An 18952-nucleotide genomic window follows, 5' to 3' on the forward strand; every position below is an offset into this window, starting at 1 on the left:
ACAGATGTCGTCGTAGGGACGCCTACTATAACTCCCCTGACCGTGCCTCTTACAGCATCAGACACAAGAATGTCCTTCCCCCCCAGACACTTAGCTTCAATCGCCTTCCTTTGCTGAGCCACGTCCTTGCACACAACCAGCAGCGAGCCATCCCTAAGGACACTCGCATGCTTGACCACTCCCACAGCTACAGTCAGGCTCCTTGTCAACGCCATCGGATCCCACCCCTTAAAGGACGCATTATCCTGCGCGAGCTTTATGAACACCTTACACTCTGAACTCACATCCCCGACATCTGCAACCCCCCCGCCCTGCTCCTCACTGAGAGAGCCCTCCATAGACGAGCAAGAAGACGCCCTACGCTGCACAGGATCAGTGGCTCCAGGGGAGTCCTCCCCGCTGTTCATATCGTCACCGACCAGGTCACGCTTCCTCTTCTTCTTCCCCATCATACGGACCGAGGCGTTCCTCTATGTTGTCGTAATATCCAAACTGTTGTCGTTGTAGTTTTTTATGGCAGTTGGCATCCAAGTGCACGAGGTATTGTTCGTTGTTGTGTTGTTGTTGTTGTTCGGCAGTTGGCACTTTGCCGTAGTGTGCAGAGGCGGGGCTTATCATTGTGCAGAGGCGGGGCTTTTTAGCGTGCAGAGGCGGGGCTTATCATTGTGCAGAGGCGGGGCTTTTTAGCGTGAAGAGGCGGGGCTTATCAGTGTGAAGAGGCGGGGCTTATCAGTTGTTGTTGTTGTTGTTGTTGTTTTATGGCGGTTGGCATCCGAGTGTTGCATTACCGCCAGACTTTATTCCTCAGACTTTGTCGTAGTCCTCAGACTGTCGTAGTCCGTAAAAGTACTCCTCCCATTGCTTTGGCGTTACAAAGCCCATGAGGTCATGATATGTTTTTGTGACTAGAATAGTTGTTGTGTCAGAGACCAACCGGCTTTATTCCAGGGAGACTCTTCTTCACCTTCCTCTCCCTCTTTGACGTTCGGTGCTTTGGAAGTACAAAGCCCATGAGGTCATGGGACATCTTTGTTGTTTTACAAAGCCCATGAGGTCATGGGACGTCTTTGTCGTTTTATCCTTTAGAAGTCCTTCTTCCATCACTTTGGCGTTTCTAGGCCCATGAAGTCCAAGCGCGTTAGAACATCCTCTTGCTCCTCATCCTCGGCTCAGTCTCCAACACCCCCCACCTCTATAAACGTTTACCCAGCCCTGTGCTACATAAGTAAGCTTATCAGTGTGCAGAGGCGGGGCTTATCAGTGTTGTTGTTGTTGTTGTTGTTGTTGTTTTATGGCGGTTGGCATCCAAGTGTTGCATTACCGCCAGACTTTATTCCTCAGACTTTGTCGTAGTCCTTAAAAGTTCTTCTTCCATTGCTTTGGTGTTATAAAGCCCATGAGGTCATGAGATGTCTTTGTTATTGTATCCTATAGAAGTTGTTGTCCTCAGACTCTGTCGTAGTCCGTAAAAGTACTCCTTCCATTGCTTTGGTGTTACAAAGCCCATGAGGTCATGATATGTCTTTGTGACTAGAATAGTTGTTGTTGTTTCAGACAACAACCGGCTTTATTCCAGGGAGACTCTTCTTCATCTTCCTCTCCTTCTTTGACGTTCGGTGCTTCCACCGTACAGCTTTATTCTTTAGGCTTCATTCTATAGGCTTTAATATTTCCACTGATGTCGCTGCTTGGTAGCCGTGCGTCTACGAGACTGGACGAGGACAGGAGACCACCCCCACCCCCATCTCGTCACTCTGATCACTAAGTTGTAGCTGTTGTTGTTGTTGTTGTTGTTGTTGTTGTTTTATGGCGGTTGGCATCCGAGTGTTGCATTACCGCCAGACTTTATTCCTCAGACGTTTCGTAGTCCTCAGACTCTGTCGTAGTCCGTAAAAGTACTCCTCCCATTGCTTTGGCGTTACAAAGCCCATGAGGTCATGATGTGTTTTTGTGACTAGAATAGTTGTTGTGTCAGAGACCAACCGGCTTTATTCCAGGGAGACTCTTCTTCACCTTCCTCTCCCTCTTTGACGTTCGGTGCTTTGGAAGTACAAAGCCCATGAGATCATGGGACATCTTTGTTGTTTTACAAAGCCCATGAGGTCATGGGACATCTTTGTCGTTTTATCCTTTAGAAGTCCTTCTTCCATCAGTGTGCAGAGGCGGGGCTTTTTAGCGTGCAGAGGCGGGGCTTATCAGTGTGCAGAGGCGGGGCTTATCAGTGTGCAGAGGCGGGGCTTTTTAGCGTGCAGAGGCGGGGCTTATCAGTGTGAAGAGGTGGGGCTTATCAGTGTGCAGAGGCGGGGCTTATCAGTGTGAAGAGGTGGGGCTTATCAGTGTGAAGAGGTGGGGCTTATCAGTGTGAAGAGGTGGGGCTTATCAGCATGCAGAGGCGGGGCTTATCAGTGTGCAGAGGCGGGGCTTATCAGTGTGAAGAGGTGGGGCTCATCAGTGTGAAGAGGCGGGGCTTATCAGTGTGCAGAGGCGGGGCTTATCATTGTGCAGAGGCGGGGCTTTTTAGCGTGCAGAGGCGGGGCTTATCATTGTGCAGAGGCGGGGCTTTTTAGCGTGAAGAGGCGGGGCTTATCAGCATGCAGAGGCGGGGCTTATCAGTGTGAAGAGGCGGGGCTTATCAGTGTGAAGAGGCGGGGCTTATCAGTGTGAAGAGGCGGGGCTTATCAGTGTGAAGAGGCGGGGCTTATCAGTGTGAAGAGGCGGGGCTTCTCAGCGTGCAGAGGCGGGGCTTCTCAGCGTGCAGATTTGAGCAGGAAGTGGATCCACCGGTTTCTATTTCTGAGCCGTTTTAGATCCATATTGCCATTTACCGCAAATAAAATGTGAAATGACGATCAACTTTAATCATTTTATGTTATTTTAATTCAAAAAGGTGAAACTGAACGCCTCCCGGTGCTCGTCATGTGTCGCATCGTGGACTAAACAAAAAATAACACACGCCAAAGAAGAGAAGACAAAACCCAGAAGTGGAGTTTATTTCAAAAATATAGAAAGACAAATGTCTTTTATCAATGTGCAAGAAAAACGTTTACAGACGGAAAACGTGAAGTTTAGACAAGGCAAAACAAGAGGGAGGAAAGTGGGCGACTGCAGCCGTCTGTGGTCCACCGCACTCTCCCCAGACGCCTCCTCCTCGAGCGCGGTCAGGGAAATGTCAGAATCCGTCCATTTATTTCATCGTTTTATGGCGAAAGACAAAACAAACCAGAACAATTCCAGCATTAAAGGCTCTAAATTGTGCATTATGTGTTTCTTCTCGATGTAAAATAACGAGAATATAAAATTAAGAAATGTTTGTGCGAAAGACGGAAAAAACATGAGTCTGAGGAGTAAAGCGGTTTTTAAATGAGGCTAAAAGCAGTAGCCGCAGCAGTAAAAGTGAATGACGTGATTAAGGCGACTTATGGAGAGAACTAAGATGACATCAATTTGAGTTTAAAAAATGCAAAACATGCATTTTTACGAGATTTGGAACGGGACAATTAAGACAAAAGTTGCAAATTTGTGAAAAAAAAACACATATTTACACAATTATAAAGACACAAAGACAAATGATTATTTCTCTTGAACGCAAACTTTTAAAATACATTTTAGCCAAATAAAAAGGTGTAAACAGAGACTGAAACTTCTATTGTTGAAAACGTGAAACTTTTTTGTCATTTTGATTTAAAAATGACCGTGTTTGTTCTAAAAGGTGATTTCATGTGTTTTAGAGCGAGTTTGGTCCAGATAACGAGGATTAAAATACGACAACTTTTTATAGTCGACTAGTCACGTTTAGTCAATATCAGCTGATGACATCACGAGGTGGTGAATGTGTCGAGCTGAGGTCAGATGTTAAAATGACCAAAAAGGGAACAAAAAATGACCAGATGTAACAAAACTTTACTCCAGGTGCGTTTTTAGAGCTGAAAGGTTCTAATTGAAGAACTCGTTGCATAATGTAGGACCTTTAACCATGTGTCTGACCGCCCTCTCCCCAGACGCCTCCGCTCATGTCATACAGAAGAACGACAGACTCGCACAGTAAAGAGGCTCTCGCCGCACAGAGAAGAGGCTCTCGCCGCACAGAAAAGAGACTCTCGCCGCACGGAAAAGAGGCTCTCTGCACTGAACGCTCGGATGAATGTCGTGTGCACTTTACACTTTGTATAAAAATAGAAATCTGAATTTACAGCAGTTTTCTCTCATAAGAGTGGGTTCACGCTGATCCCTGCTCAGTCTCCAGTTTAGTCTCCAGTTTAGTCTCCAGTTTAGTCTCCAGTTTAGTCTCCAGTTTAGTCTCCAGTTTAGTCTCCAGTTTAGTCTCCAGTTTAGTCTCCAGTTTAGTCTCCAGTTTAGTCTCCAGTTTAGTCTCCAGTTTAGTCTCCAGTTTAGTCTCCAGTTTAGTCTCCAGTTTAGTCTCCAGTTTAGTCTCCAGTTTAGTCTCCAGTTTAGTCTCCAGTTTAGTCTCCAGTTTAGCTCAGGTTAAGGTCCAAGTTTAGTCCCACTTTTTTCAAAGTGCAAACCTGGTTTAGTTCAAGTTAAAGTCCAGGTTTATTTAGTCCAAATTTAGCATCGTAGAAATGGTCCAGGTCCAGGTCCAGGTCCAGGTCGCCGTGCGCAGATGTAAACGCACCTGAGTTAAAGATAAACATTTAGAAAAAAGACCTGAGTGATTTTTGGCAGAAACAAAAATAACAACAACAACCACCAAACACCACAATAACAACAAAAACAACAACAGCTGCTCATTTAAACTAGATTATTCTTCATTCTGAATTTGAATATAATTTTTTCAGTTACATAATTACATAACTACACATAATTACGCCATCGTTAGCGTCAAACTGGCCCCGCCTTTTTGATAAGAAAACATGTGAATGGGGCGGAGCTTTGGAGGCACTTCTGCTGCTTTGATTAAACATTGAATTATTCTGACTTGAACAATTTGGCACAGAGTTTACAGAGTTCCCACGCCATCGTCTCGGACATTTACATTCAGATATAAAAATGTGTTCAAACGTGTCTTTAAAAGGCGTTAGTCGAGGTTTAACGATCAGAAAAACGTGAAAAGTTTGTCACACGAGTCCCAAAAAGTGCAGAAAAATCACCTTTTACCTGTAACCTGTTTACATCGTGACTTTTTCTCATTTTTATTCATAATCAGCTCTTTTTGCAGCATTTTTCACACATTTTGCAGGTAAATTTCGATATATCCAAACCACAGCAATAAAACTTCCCCCTTTTTTCGTTTTATCTTTGACATCAGCCAAACGCAAATAACGAGTTCTCACGATCCGTTTGACGCCGCGGTGGAATTTCATGCTGGATTTCAGGCGAGTTTCTTGACGAGGCACTATTCACGTTCAGAAGAGGTCAAACTAAAACTCTAGAAACTGTAAATCCATCCACGAACATTCACTTATAGAGAAGCAACAACAACAAAAACGCAGAGAAATCACGTATTTTCAAAGACGATGTGCGGTTTTTCCAGGACAATTTTGATAGTTTTCCAGGTTTTCCAGGACGTGTGGGAACTCTGGACAAACTCAAACTGGTTCTGTGACTCAAACCTGAACTTTGACTTCTGAACCGACATTTGCAGTGGTGGAAAGTATCAAAAGTACAACAGCAAAAGTGCAGTACTTTTAAAACTTGTTACTCCGTCTGTGGGTTTTACTTTTACGCCGCTGGACAGCAAAGTAAAAGTACTTTTCACGGTTGGAGGAGTTATTTTAAGCCAAAGGTTTTTTTTGGGTTTTTTCAAGTTCAAGCCCCGACTTTGAGCAAAAACAAAAAATACATTAAAAAAAAAAAAAAAAATCTAAATTGCTTGAAATCACCTTTAAAAATCAGCACAAATCTTGATCAAAATCACAACATTTAACCAAATCTGTTGAAATACTTTTCATCTCCAATTTAACTCCAAAACGTTAAGTTTTTTTTTTTTTGCTGTACTTTTGACTCTTTTTTCCACCACTGGACATTTGCAGAAAAAGAAAAAGTTGCATCGACAGAAAAAACGAAACTGAACGTTAATAAAAGGCACATAATGGACTCCGATGAACTCATTAAAAAGTGAACTTGAGCGTTTGCGAAAGACGATTTCCCGCGGACATTCGACCCTCAAAGACAAGTGTTTTTCTCTGGTTTTGGCACGTTTCCCCCGGCTCAGAAGACACATTCAGAACAGTTTACAGAGGACATTTTTTGAATGATCGTCGCGGTATCGAACTCGGTATCGAACTCGAGCACTTTCCTCAGCATCAGAATGGAGGTTGAACTTCTCGGTCGATCGATTTGATTGTTTAGGACGCAAAAGGCCTGAAAACATCCGACCGCGACGACGCCTGACACAGACCAAGCGGAGCCCGAGTTTCACATCAAAAACACTAAAAGTTCAAGTGTTTTCTGTCATTCTGATGCAATTCCTGCTTCGTACGAGTCATGAAACGCTCTAGAGTCAGATTAGTCCGCGACGAGTCGTCTCAATCATCGATTAGTTGCGATTAATCTATGAACTTGCTGGGCACTAAAACGAGACCGTGGATCATTTCTGGTGAGATTATTTTTCCTCTTTATGCGTTTATTACACAGAGAAGTGCAATATTTAATAATAATAATATTTATTTGGGGGAAAGTCAGCTCAAATTTGCCATGAAAAACCCAAATCTCTGGATTCTTTCTGGTTTAATTTGTTGCAAAGCACTTTTTTTTTTTTTAAACAAAAGTGGATTTTATTGGACTTTCCTGCTCGTGTCATTGGCATAAAGTCGTTTAGATATTATTCTTAATATTGTGATATTGTCTTGGCTCCTCCTCCAGCCTGAACTCCTCCTCCTCCTCCTCCAGCCTGAACTCCTCCTCCTCCTCCTCCAGCCTGAACTCCTCCTCCTCCTCCAGCCTGAACTCCTCCTCCAGCCTGAACTGTGACTCGTTCATTCGGTTTTAAGTTGCTTTGGTTTGAAAAGAAAAAGAAATCAGCGTCGGCCACAAAAAACCACAAACATATCGGTCGATCTCGAGTGACAAAGTCTTAAAAGCAAAGTCGCTTCGCATCTCGCTGTAGCAAACAAACAAACGCTCGTTACTTATTTTCAGGCCGTAAAATCCAGTCCAGAACCTGCGGTCGAGTCCAGAACCTGCGGTCGAGTCCAGAACTGGTGGTCGAGTCCAGAACCGGCGGTCGAGTCCAGAACCGGCGGTCGAGTCCAGAACCGGCGGTCGAGTCCAGAACCGGCGGTCGAGTCCAGAAGTGGTGGTCGAGTCCAGAACCGGCGGTCGAGTCCAGAACCGGCGGTCGAGTCCAGAACCGGCGGTCGAGTCCAGAACCGGCGGTCGAGTCCAGAAGTGGTGGTCGAGTCCAGAACCGGCGGTCGAGTCCAGAACCGGCGGTCGAGTCCAGAAGTGGTGGTCGAGTCCAGAACCGGCGGTCGAGTCCAGAACCGGCGGTCGAGTCCAGAACCGGCGGTCGAGTCCAGAACCAGCGGTCGAGTCCAGAACCAGCGGTCGAGTCCAGAACCAGCGGTCCGCTCTCAGCTCCACGTGGGGTCGTACCGCGTCCACCCAGCAGGCGGCGCTAGGTAAACCCTCTGCCCTCTGGAGACGAAGCTCACGACGCCGCGGTAACCGGCTCTGGGCACGCCCGACTTCAGGTCCTCCATCACGCCCAGGTTTTTGGCCATGATTTTGAAGGCGTCTTTGGTGGAGTACTGCAGCCTGAACGGACCGAGCCCCGTCAGCTTGCCCTGCTTCACGTCCTCGTACGACACAGACGGGGCGCTGTACACGTCCTTCTCAAACTTGACTCGATATGTTTCCTCTTTCAAGTAGCTCAGGTCTAGTTTGGTGAAAGGCACAAATTGAGAGTTGAGCTTGATGAATTTCAGATACTTGTCGTAGAACTGGCCCAGGCTGACGCCTTGGCGCCCGAACGTGATGGTCCGGGAGATTTCGGGGCGGATGCAGGCGCGGTCCTTGCGTTGCTCGGGTTGGCGCATCCAGTCGTCCCAGAAGGCGGCTGGCCACTTGGGTTCGAGCTCGTCCCACACCTCCTTCAGCATCATCCAGCCCAAACCGGGGAAGAAGTCGGTGCGGTAGAGCAGGTCGGCGTGGCCCGGGTCCACAAAGCCCTCGCGCCCGTTGTCGTTCCACGCCGACACGCACCACAAGCTCGGGTCCGCACGCAGCAACGGGTGCAGCGCGCGGAAGTACTCGAAGAAGTCTGGGGCCACCTGGTGGAGAGACAGAGGCATGACACGCTATAACTGATACTACTGCAGCGAGTTAGACATACAAATATTCATATTTCAGTCAAAGTAAAAGTATTTATCACAGGAGCGTCTGGAAACAACACTCTTTAGTTACATCTCTTTAAACTCTGACGGATCAGGAGGACAGGGCGCGGCAAGTGTGGACAGGGCGCGGCAAGTGTGGACAGGGCGCGGCAAGTGTGGACAGGGCGCGGCAAGTGTGGACAGGGCGCGGCAAGTGTGGACATTGGACAGGGCGCGGCAAGTGTGGACATTGGACAGGGCGCGGCAAGTGTGGACATTGGACAGGGCGCGGCGGCAGGTGTGGACAGGGCGCGGCGGCAGGTGTGGACAGGGCGCGGCGGCAGGTGTGGACAGGGCGCGGCGGCAGGTGTGGACAGGGCGCGGCGGCAGGTGTGGACAGGGCGCGGCGGCAGGAGGACAGGGCGCAGCAGGTGTGGACAGGGCGCAGCAGGTGTGGACAGGGCGCAGCAGGTGTGGACAGGGCGCAGCAGGTGTGGACAGGGCGCAGCAGGTGTGGACAGGGCGCAGCAGGTGTGGACAGGGCGCAGCAGGTGTGGACAGGGCGCAGCAGGTGTGGACAGGGCGCAGCAGGTGTGGACAGGGCGCAGCAGGTGTGGACAGGGCGCAGCAGGTGTGGACAGGGCGCTGCAGGAGGACAGGGCGCAGCAGGTGTGGACAGGGCACTGCAGGAGGACAGGGCGCAGCAGGTGGGGACAGGGCGCTAACAACAGGTTAAAGACTTTATAAATGAGGAGGACACTTAACCAGAGGGTTTGTGAGTTCATAAAGTTAGCTCTTTGTGTCTCAATGCTAAAGCTAACTTTGATCAAAAAGTAAAATCGAACAAAACAAATAAAATTGATAGAGTCCTTGATGTGCAGATTATTTCAGTTTGTGGCGTTTTTATGCAAAGACCAAACTTTTGGCCTCATTTGTGAACATCCAGACAGCGACACTGTCCGATCTGTAGGATTATTATTCAGAAGTTGTGACGCTAACTGCTCTAGCAACGCTGACCGCTTGAAACCCCGCCCATGTCCCTCACCTCGAGGTCGTCCTCCACGATGACCACGGCCGAGTGCCCCAGCGTCCTGAACACCTGGTTCAGAGCCCAGCGGTAGTGTCTGGAGATCTTGTAGTAGCCCTGGAACTTCTTATGCTCGGGTCGCACGGGCAGGTCCCCGAGGTCCGGCTGCTTCAGGTGGGTCACTTTGGCCCCATAACTCTGGATCACAGCAGCAGTGTCCTGGTGACCACAGTCCTGACCACAGAGAGGGAAACTGGACATAAACACACACAGTCCTGACCACAGAGAGGGAAACTGGACATAAACACACAGTCCTGACCACAGAGAGGGAAACTGGACATAAACACACACAGTCCTGACCACAGAGAGGGAAACTGGACATACACACACAGTCCTGACCACAGAGAGGGAAACTGGACATGCACACACAGTCCTGACCACAGAGAGGGAAACTGGACATACACACACAGTCCTGACCACAGAGAGGGAAACTGGACATACACACACACAGTCCTGACCACAGAGAGGGAAACTGGACATACACACACAGTCCTGACCACAGAGAGGGAAACTGGACATGCACACACACAGTCCTGACCACAGAGAGGGAAACTGGACATACACACACAGTCCTGACCACAGAGAGGGAAACTGGACATACACACACAGTCCTGACCACAGAGAAGGAAACTGGACATAAACACACAGTCCTGACCACAGAGAGGGAAACTGGACATACACACAGTCCTGACCACAGAGAGGGAAACTGGACATAAACACACAGTCCTGACCACAGAGAGGGAAACTGGACATAAACACACACACAGTCCTGACCACAGAGAGGGAAACTGGACATAAACACACACAGTCCTGACCACAGAGAGGGAAACTGGACATAAACACACAGTCCTGACCACAGAGAGGGAAACTGGACATAAACACACACAGTCCTGACCACAGAGAGGGAAACTGGACATAAACACACACACAGTCCTGACCACAGAGAGGGAAACTGGACATAAACACACACAGTCCTGACCACAGAGAGGGAAACTGGACATAAACACACAGTCCTGACCACAGAGAGGGAAACTGGACATACACACACAGTCCTGACCACAGAGAGGGAAACTGGACATACACACACACAGTCCTGACCACAGAGAGGGAAACTGGACATACACACACACAGTCCTGACCACAGAGAGGGAAACTGGACATACACACACACAGTCCTGACCACAGAGAGGGAAACTGGACATGCACACACACAGTCCTGACCACAGAGAGGGAAACTGGACATACACACACAGTCCTGACCACAGAGAGGGAAACTGGACATACACACACACAGTCCTGACCACAGAGAGGGAAACTGGACATACACACACAGTCCTGACCACAGAGAGGGAAACTGGACATACACACACACACAGTCCTGACCACAGAGAGGGAAACTGGACATAAACACACAGTCCTGACCACAGAGGGAAACTGGACATAAACACACAGTCCTGACCACAGAGAGGGAAACTGGACATGCACACACACAGTCCTGACCACAGAGAGGGAAACTGGACTAATCAATCAAAAAGTCAATTTTGGATCATAATTAAAGGAATAATAGAGGATTTTTTGGGGCACAATCTGAGTCTGGCCAGCCGAGTAGTTCTCCCACATGTCTGTCATTCCCTGCGTGCTACTGCACACCTGCAGCCTCGTTCCCATAGCAGCACGTTTCCATGGCTGCACATGCGTGGTTGATATGTTGTGTGTGTTTAGTGAGTTCCTTCAGTTACAGAACATGACGCAGAGAAAGACTGATCGAGCTCAGAAGAGACGGAAATCTGAGACGAGAGATGATGTGATCCTCGTGCTAATAAACACACGTGTAGAGGTGGAGCTGTTGCTGCTCACGCACCAGGTCTGATGGGAGGCGGCCTCTTGGAAACAACAGGAGGGTGGGCATGCGCATTTAAAAAAATGGACTAACAGTCGCTTGAGTTCTCACATCCTCTATTATTCCTTTAAGAGAAGATGTTTTAAAGGCGTGTCTTCGGCGCACGTGTCACCTGGGAGGCGTGTTTAAAGGCGTGTCTTGGTCGTACCCGTGACACGCGTTTAAAGGCGTGTCTTGGTCGTACCCGTGACACGCGTTTAAAGGCGTGTCTTGGTCGTACCCGTGACACGCGTTTAAAGGCGTGTCTTGGTCGTACCCGTGACATGTATTTAAAGGTGTGTCTTCAGTGCACGTGTCACCTGGGAGGCGTGTTTAAAGGCGTGTCTTGGTCGTACCCGTGACACGTGTTTAAAGGCGTGTCTTGGGTGCACGTGTCACCTGGGAGGCGTGTTTAAAGGCGTGTCTTGGTCGTACCCGTGACACGTGTTTAAAGGCGTGTCTTGGGTGCACGTGTCACCTGGGAGGCGTGTTTAAAGGCGTGTCTTGGTTGTACCCGTGACACGTGTTTAAAGGCGTGTCTTGGGTGCACGTGTCACCTGGGAGGCGTGTTTAAAGGCGTGTCTTGGTCGTACCCGTGACACGTGTTTAAAGGCGTGTCTTGGGTGCACGTGTCACCTGGGAGGCGTGTTTAAAGGCGTGTCTTGGTCGTACCCGTGACACGTGTTTAAAGGCGTGTCTTGGGTGCACGTGTCACCTGGGAGGCGTGTTTAAAGGCGTGTCTTGGTCGTACCTGTGACACGATGATGGGGTGGAGCTTGTCCGGCGGCTGGTGCTGCAGCAGTTTGTCGAGGCAGCGGCGCACCGTCACACGGTTACACGCCATTACCAGGATGGGGATCACGGCGAGCGGCGGCGAGAGCGGGCTGCTCCGGTTAAAGGCTCTGTGCGGGTACAGCAGGTGCTGAGGGGGAGGAGCCAGAACTGTGTCAGGTCCAACTGAAGCACACTTACGTTTATATGTTTAAAATGTTGCTTATTATTTTAAAAAAAAAAATTCAAAGAATAGCACAGCTTTTAGGTTTATAATTTCACTTGTAATTGATGACATCACAGAAGGAAATTACCCAGAAAACACTGGGCCAAAACTCATCTAATGTCACAATGATTATAGAGTCAAAAAAGTTGTTTCTTTGAGTAAATTCTTTGTGTTTCTGGTGTGATGTCACTTCCGGTCATTTTCTACAAATTTTTCAACGTTTTCTTCATAAATACCTGCTCGATCGGTGTAAAACTCATTTAAATGTACAACAGGTATAAATACACCAAATAAAGTCCAAATTAAAACAGCGTAAAAACTGGTCATGGGCACTTTAATTTTGAAAAATTGACATATTTGACTGACTTTGATTTGAATCCATCTTTTTCATTATCGAGTCTTTTGTTTGTAGATGTCTTTTTCTATATATTTTGTATAAGTATTAATTATAATTTTGTCTGTTTTGTGTTTTAAAATGTTTTTAAAATAAAATTTAAAAAGGGGGGAAAAAAAGTCACGATTATTATCTTTAATTTGTATTATCACAAACAAAGTGCACGTTGCTGGGAAACGCGCCGGACTTTGCTTCAAAAGGATCCAGTGTCGCTCACATTTGATTAAACGCACGCGGCCGGATCGTTTCCCTCTCCGGCGCCTCCATCAGGCCACGTGTTTGCACTCGTCACGCGGCGTTTTACTGTTCCCAGCGTCAGATTTTACTGCACGAGCGCATTTGAATGAAGGTCGTGCTTTAGTTTAGTAAATGTGAAGAGACTCGAGCACAAGCCAAACTGAGAAACGCTCCGATTTATCATTTTAACTTCATGTAAAGCCGCAGTTATTTTATTACTTGGTTTACGGATTTTTTCATGAAATATATTGCATAGGCGGGCGAAACATAAATGTAAATATAATTTCAATTTCAAAAGAAAACGCACCACGGGAGGAGAGGGGGAGGGGGGGAGACGCGGCGCGCAGGCGGATGTAACAGTCAATAATATAATAGATACATAGTAACAGTAGATTTAGCGTGTTTTAGACAGACAGAACTGACGCTTGAGTGTGCACCCTTTAGTCACGGCAAAATGCGCTGAAGAAAATATGTTTAACGGGTTTAAAATGATTTGGCACGGCGCGCTGCAGCTGGCAAACGGGCGCGCGCGCTCTCGCCGGGACTGCGCGCAGGGACAGAGCAGCTCGGAGCAGCCCCGTCAGACCGCCGCAGGAGTTTGGCGAGAAATTGCTTTTTACATTTAATCTAATGCTATTTTGCGTAGAAATCAATAATCTAAGTGCGGCGGATCCGTAAACCAAGTAATAAAAGAACTAAGGCCTAAATGGAAAAAAACAAGTTTATAATAATGTTCAAAATGTAGTATTTTTCAAAAGGACAGACCTAATATCGCATGATTATTATTATTCTGAAAGTAGAAGTACGTCTCACTGGAGAAGCACAGGATCACATGTGTGGAGGGAATTCTGTTGGGAAAGTGTGTCTGGTTTCTTTATAACCACATGTCAAAGTTCCCATTACTGCGTTCGAGCCTCAGGATGTCTGATACTTGCCCTGTCTCTGATCTCGTTTCTCTTTCTCTGTGTTCGTTAATTTAAAAAACGAGAATTATTATGACTGACTCATGGTTCAATAATTAGTGTCTGTAACAATATTTTTACAGCGCAATATTGTAAAAATAAATGAAGCTGAGGATTTTTAGTTCAGTTCGATGTTAGAGAAGACGTAAGCTCCAAGACCAATTATAGATTCTAAATAAGTACTCTGCTAATGATTATGATTATGATTATGCTTCTTTTGTCACTGTCACATGGAGACTGCAGTTAAAGGCTGGGCCCCAAAGCGAGGCCCGCGTACCAGCTTTTGGTCCTTGATCTGCAGCAGGATGTCCTTCTGCCGCTCCAGCTCGGCCTCGAACGTGTCGACCATCTTGAGCACGTCCTGGATCACGTCGTCGTGGCGCAGCGGCTCCTGGTTCGGGGGCGGCTCCTCCCCCTGCGGCGCCAGGTCCCGCCTCCAGAGCAGCAGCACCAGCACGGCGTTCCAGGAGACGAAGAGGAACGTCCCCAGCAGGATGACGGAGCGCTTTCGGATCATGGCGCGGGGAGAGGGTGAGCGGGCGGGGCCAAGGCGGGGTCTCCACTGACCGGGTGACGATCATAGGCATTTAGTTCTGGGTTTTGTGCTAAAAATGGGACTTTTATTTGACTAAAGACGACCCATTTCACACGAGACTAACTCACATCTGATCTAATCTGTTTTTGGAACGTGGAAGTGTCTGACACCAGTCTGGCCTCGTTGACTTGGTCCTGGTTTAGTCCTCTTTTTATAGTCTTGGTTTAGTCCAGTTTTAATCCTTTTTTGTCTTCTTTTATTTCCGTTTTAATGTTAATTTTGTCCTGGTTTAGTCCTGTCTATCCTATTTTTAGTCTTGTTTTAAACCTCTTCAAGTCCAGGTATAGACCAGGTATAGACCAGGTATAGACCAGGTATAGACCAGGTATAGGTATAGACCAGGTATAGACCAGGTATAGGTATAGACCAGGTATAGGTATAGACCAGGTATAGACCAGGTATAGGTATAGACCAGGTATAGGTATAGACCAGGTATAGGTATAGGTGACACCGGTTCAGTCCCGGTTCAGTCCCGGTTCAGTCCCGGTTCAGTCCCGGTTCAGTCCCGGTTCAGTCCCGGTTCAGTCCCAGTGTTTTTAGTGCCGTTCCAAGGCCGTATCTTGGTTTAATTCCGGCGTCTGACTTGGCGTGGCCCGGTCAAACACAAACAAACAGGATGTGGCGTTAGTGGGGGTGTGGGCGGGGCAGTTTGTGGGCAGGGCAGTCAGTGACGAGTGTTATAGACAAACGTCTTCGGTTATTCGAATGTGAGCGAACGCCGCGGGAGGAGGAGACGAGCGAAAGACACGCAGCATTGTAGGATTAAAGGCGGACGCTCCTCAAACTGAAAACTGCAGCCGAGTCTGGAAAGAGAAAAGGACAAAACACAGAACGGGTCAGACGGGTCAGAGGTCAGAGGGGTCAGACGTCAGAGGGGTCGGACAGGTCAGACGGGTCAGACAGGTCACTGTTTCACTTCTGCTGTCGCTATAAAAAAGTGTCGCTCCAAAACCAGACTCCAGCGTTCACATCCACACACACGAAACGACCTGTGTGTGAGCGGTGTAATGCCTCATTCGTCCAGCAGGATTCCACTGCAGAAGAGACATTTTAGGTTTCAACTCATCTAAGAGTCTTTCTAAATGTGCCGATCGAGTCTGGGAACTCAGATGTTTATCCTACTCTATAAATGTTGCATTTGCTCAGGTTTGTGGCTTTACCAAACTCAACTTCCTGAAAGACTAAATTAATTTAAAAGTGACAAATCGCCAGAAAAAGGTTCTTTCAATTTAGGTCTATTTTGTATGCTGGATATTGAACAAATAAATAATTATTTTGCTTCTAAAATAGCCACGATAATTTCTTTGTTTTGGTTTTTGAAGATATCGTTTTATATATTTTTGTGGAAAAACTACAGCATTTTAAAAATATATATTTTTGTTTGTCCAGAACTAATGATGTAAATGAAGACCGTCTTCATTTACATCATTAGTTCTGGACACTAACAATTAAAACGTTCACTACACAAATGGAACTAGAATATCCGTTACTATGGCATTAATCTCCATGGAGACAAACCTATCATTGAATAAATGCAAGAAACGTGACATAGTGCGGCTTTAACCTCCTCTTTAGTTACGATTGACCCTCCTCGATTGACCCTCCTCGATTGACCCTCCTCGATTGACCCTCCTCGATTAATCGCAACGACGCGTCAACTTCAGCCTCAGAGTTCTGATCAACTCATCGAAAGAATAATCTCTCCATCGATAATGAGACTGTTATTAGTCTTCTTCTTCAGTAGGCGGTGGCATCTTCTTATTCTTTACCTTCTTCGCAGCCGCGTGTTTTGTATTTGGTCAGAGCGGAACCCGTCGAGCCCGTTTGACCAGACATGTGACCAACCCACTGGGGCAAAGGAAAACAATCAAAAGTTTGGCTCATTTTGATGCTGGGAAAAAGCTCGATGGTTAAGTCCTAGTTTAGACCTGGTTTAGACCTGGTTTAGACCTGGTTTAGTCCTGGTTTAGTCCTGGTTTAGTCCTGGTTTAGTCCTGGTTTAGTCCTGGTTTAGATCTGACTTTGAGTGACTTCACATTTTCAATCATTAACGTGTTTGTTGAGCTCGTGTGAAGTTTGTTTCTCTGCGTAAAAGGTAAAGGTCACGGGTCAAGGCAAAACACGTTTGTGCGGTGTGTGTGTGTGTTCAGTGTGTGTGTGTGTGTGTTCAGTGTGTGTGTGTGTGTGTGCGTGTTCAGTGTGTGTGTGTGTGCGTGTTCAGTGTGTGTGTGTGTGTGTGTGTGTTCAGTGTGTGTGTGTGTGTGCGTGTTCAGTGTGTGTGTGTGTGTGTGCGTGTTCAGTGTGTGTGTGTGTGTGCGTGTGTGCGGTGCGTGTGTTCAGTGCGTGTGTATGTGCGCGGGGTGTGTGAGTGAGTGAGTGTGTGTTCAGTGTTCAGTGTGTGTGTGTGTGTTCAGTGTGTGTGTGTGTGTGTTCAGTGTGTGTGTGTGTGTGTGTGTGTTCAGTGTTCAGTGTGTGTGTGTTCAGTGTGTGTGTGTGTGTGTGTGTGTTCAGTGTTCAGTGTGTGTGTGTGTTCAGTGTTCAGTGTGTGTGTGTTCAGTGTGTGTGTGTGTGTTCAGTGTGTGTGTGTGTTCAGTGTGTGTGTGTGTGTGTGTGTTCAGTGTGTGTGTGTGTGTGTTCAGTGTGTGTGTGTGTGTGTTCAGTGTGTGTGTGTGTGTGTTCAGTGTGTGTGTGTGTGTTCAGTGTGTGTTCAGTGTGTGTGTGTGTGTTCAGTGTGTGTGTGTGTGTGTGTGTTCAGTGTGTGTGTGTGTGTTCAGTGTGTGTTCAGTGTGTGTGTGTTCAGTGTGTGTGTGTGTGTTCAGTGTGTGTGTGTGTGTGTTCAGTGTGTGTGTGTGTGTTCAGTGTGTGTGTGTGTGTGTGTTCAGTGTGTGTGTGTGTGTGTGTGTGTGTGTGTTCAGTGTGTGTGTGTGTTCAGTGTGTGTGTGTGTGTGTGTGTGTTCAGTGTGTGTGTGTGTGTGTGTGTGTGTGTTCAGTGTGTGTGTGTGTGTGTGTGTTCAGTGTGTGTGTGTGTGTGTTCGTTCAGTGTGTGTGTGTGTGTGTTCGTTCAGTGTGTGTGTGTGTGTGTGTGTGTGTGTGTGTGTGTGTGTGTGTGTGTGTGTGTGTGTGTGTGTGTGTGTGTGTGTGTGTGTGTGTGTGTGTGTGTGTGTGTGTGTGTGTGTGTGTGTGTGTGTGTGTGTGTGTGTGTGTGTGTGTGTGTGTGCGGTGGTGACACGCGCTCTTCTCGTGTAAATGGGTAAATGGGACGTTTCGCCTCGTTAATAAGAGTTGGCGTAATGTTTCGGTGGAAAAGGAGTCGTTGGGCTCGTGACGCGCGCCTCCGGAGAAACGGATCGATATTTGCCTCACCTGTGGCTGCCGCGCGGCTGATCGCACTTGAACCGGAGGAAACACGGTTCAAACACACGGGAGTGACCGGGGACTTCACGACGGAACCGGCGCAAGTTAAACACACGCCCCGGAGTTTGACGCTCGCTCGCCCGCGCTGCGTCCACTTCTGCTCCGGAGACTCTCGGCCATGTCCGGACTCTTTCCTCCCGGTGACAAACGAAGACACTTCCGCCAAAAGCTCGTCCCGACGCGCGGGGACGTGTCCTGGACGCGCGGCTGCGGGACGCGGGCGAAACGCGGTAGTTTGTCTTGTTTTTCGGCCGCGGACTGAAGGAGGCGGAGAAGGAGGAGAGGAAAAGTAACACGACAACTTCCGGGATCTCCGGCAGGAAGTCCCGCCCACCTGTCATCTTGACGAGTTACGTAACACGCTGGAACTTTTTGTCGTTTGTTTGATGACTTGATTTTATTCATTTTATTTGACAGTTTTACGTGTAAAAAAAATGTAAGAAATGTGAACCATACAAATATATTTCAATACGTTTTTATTCATATTTATTGTTGAGCATACTTGCAGATGGAGCAAAGCCATGTGTTACCTGCGTGATCAGTGAATGTGTTGTTGTGTTGTAATGAGCATGCGCAATAAATGGTCAGTAGTGTTGCTTTTTCCCTCAGACCAAAGAGACGACGGTTGTCTGTATTTTTTCCCCCGAACCACATTGGTGACTACAAAACGATAGACTGCTGCAGAATGTCTAACGTAACAGGTTATGGGCCCAGTCAAGTAGGCCAAAAGTGGTTCAGACTTTTATTCGACGGCGAAGAGAAAAGTTACGAGCTGTGGGAAACGAGGTTCCTCGCGCATATGGAGTTACGCGGCCTCAGAGGAGTTATCTCGGAAGACCCGGAGATAGATGAGGAGGACGAAGATGCTTGGGCGGAAGATGAGACGAAGAACGGCGAGGCATATGCAGAGCTTGTGCAATGTCTGGACAACAAGAGCTTGTCATTGGTAATGAGAGACGCGAAAAGAGACGGAAGAAAAGCGCTGAATATTCTCCGCGAACACTACGCTGGAAAGGACAAACCTCGCGTTGTGAGTTTATATTGTGAACTTTCCTCGCTTCATAAGACCAGCAATGAAACGGTAACTGACTATATTATTCGAGCAGAGACTATA

At 47.5% G+C, this 18952-nt stretch overlaps 1 protein-coding gene and 1 long non-coding RNA gene across 3 annotated transcripts; both read right to left on the minus strand.

The window, feature by feature from the left end:
- Positions 1-2982: 2982 nt before the first annotated feature.
- LOC140374052 (uncharacterized) lies at positions 2983-18297 on the minus strand. The gene is made up of 3 exons (XR_011929058.1): positions 17788-18297; positions 14876-15227; positions 2983-4228 (listed from the first exon to the last, which is right to left on the minus strand). It is a non-coding gene; the product is annotated as an uncharacterized lncRNA (long non-coding RNA).
- On the minus strand, positions 6870-14692 carry mgat1a (alpha-1,3-mannosyl-glycoprotein 2-beta-N-acetylglucosaminyltransferase a). 2 transcript variants are annotated; one of them, XM_072460826.1, is made up of 4 exons: positions 14107-14692; positions 11991-12161; positions 9319-9534; positions 6872-8231 (listed from the first exon to the last, which is right to left on the minus strand). In XM_072460826.1, the coding sequence occupies exons 1-4, from the start codon at positions 14344-14346 to the stop codon at positions 7533-7535; spliced, it is 1326 nt and encodes a 441-aa protein (XP_072316927.1). In that variant the 5' UTR covers positions 14347-14692; the 3' UTR covers positions 6872-7532. The 2 variants fall into 2 exon arrangements, with proteins under 2 accessions (XP_072316929.1, XP_072316927.1); XM_072460828.1 differs by lacking the exon at positions 11991-12161 and having other exon boundaries at positions 6870-8231; positions 14107-14691.
- Positions 18298-18952: the final 655 nt, after the last annotated feature.

The sequence above is a fragment of the Eucyclogobius newberryi genome, unplaced genomic scaffold (assembly GCF_026437365.1).
Source record: "Eucyclogobius newberryi isolate DKJ021-1_F unplaced genomic scaffold, fEucNew1.0.hap1 SCAF_3, whole genome shotgun sequence".
Lineage (NCBI taxonomy): Eukaryota > Metazoa > Chordata > Actinopteri > Gobiiformes > Gobiidae > Eucyclogobius > Eucyclogobius newberryi.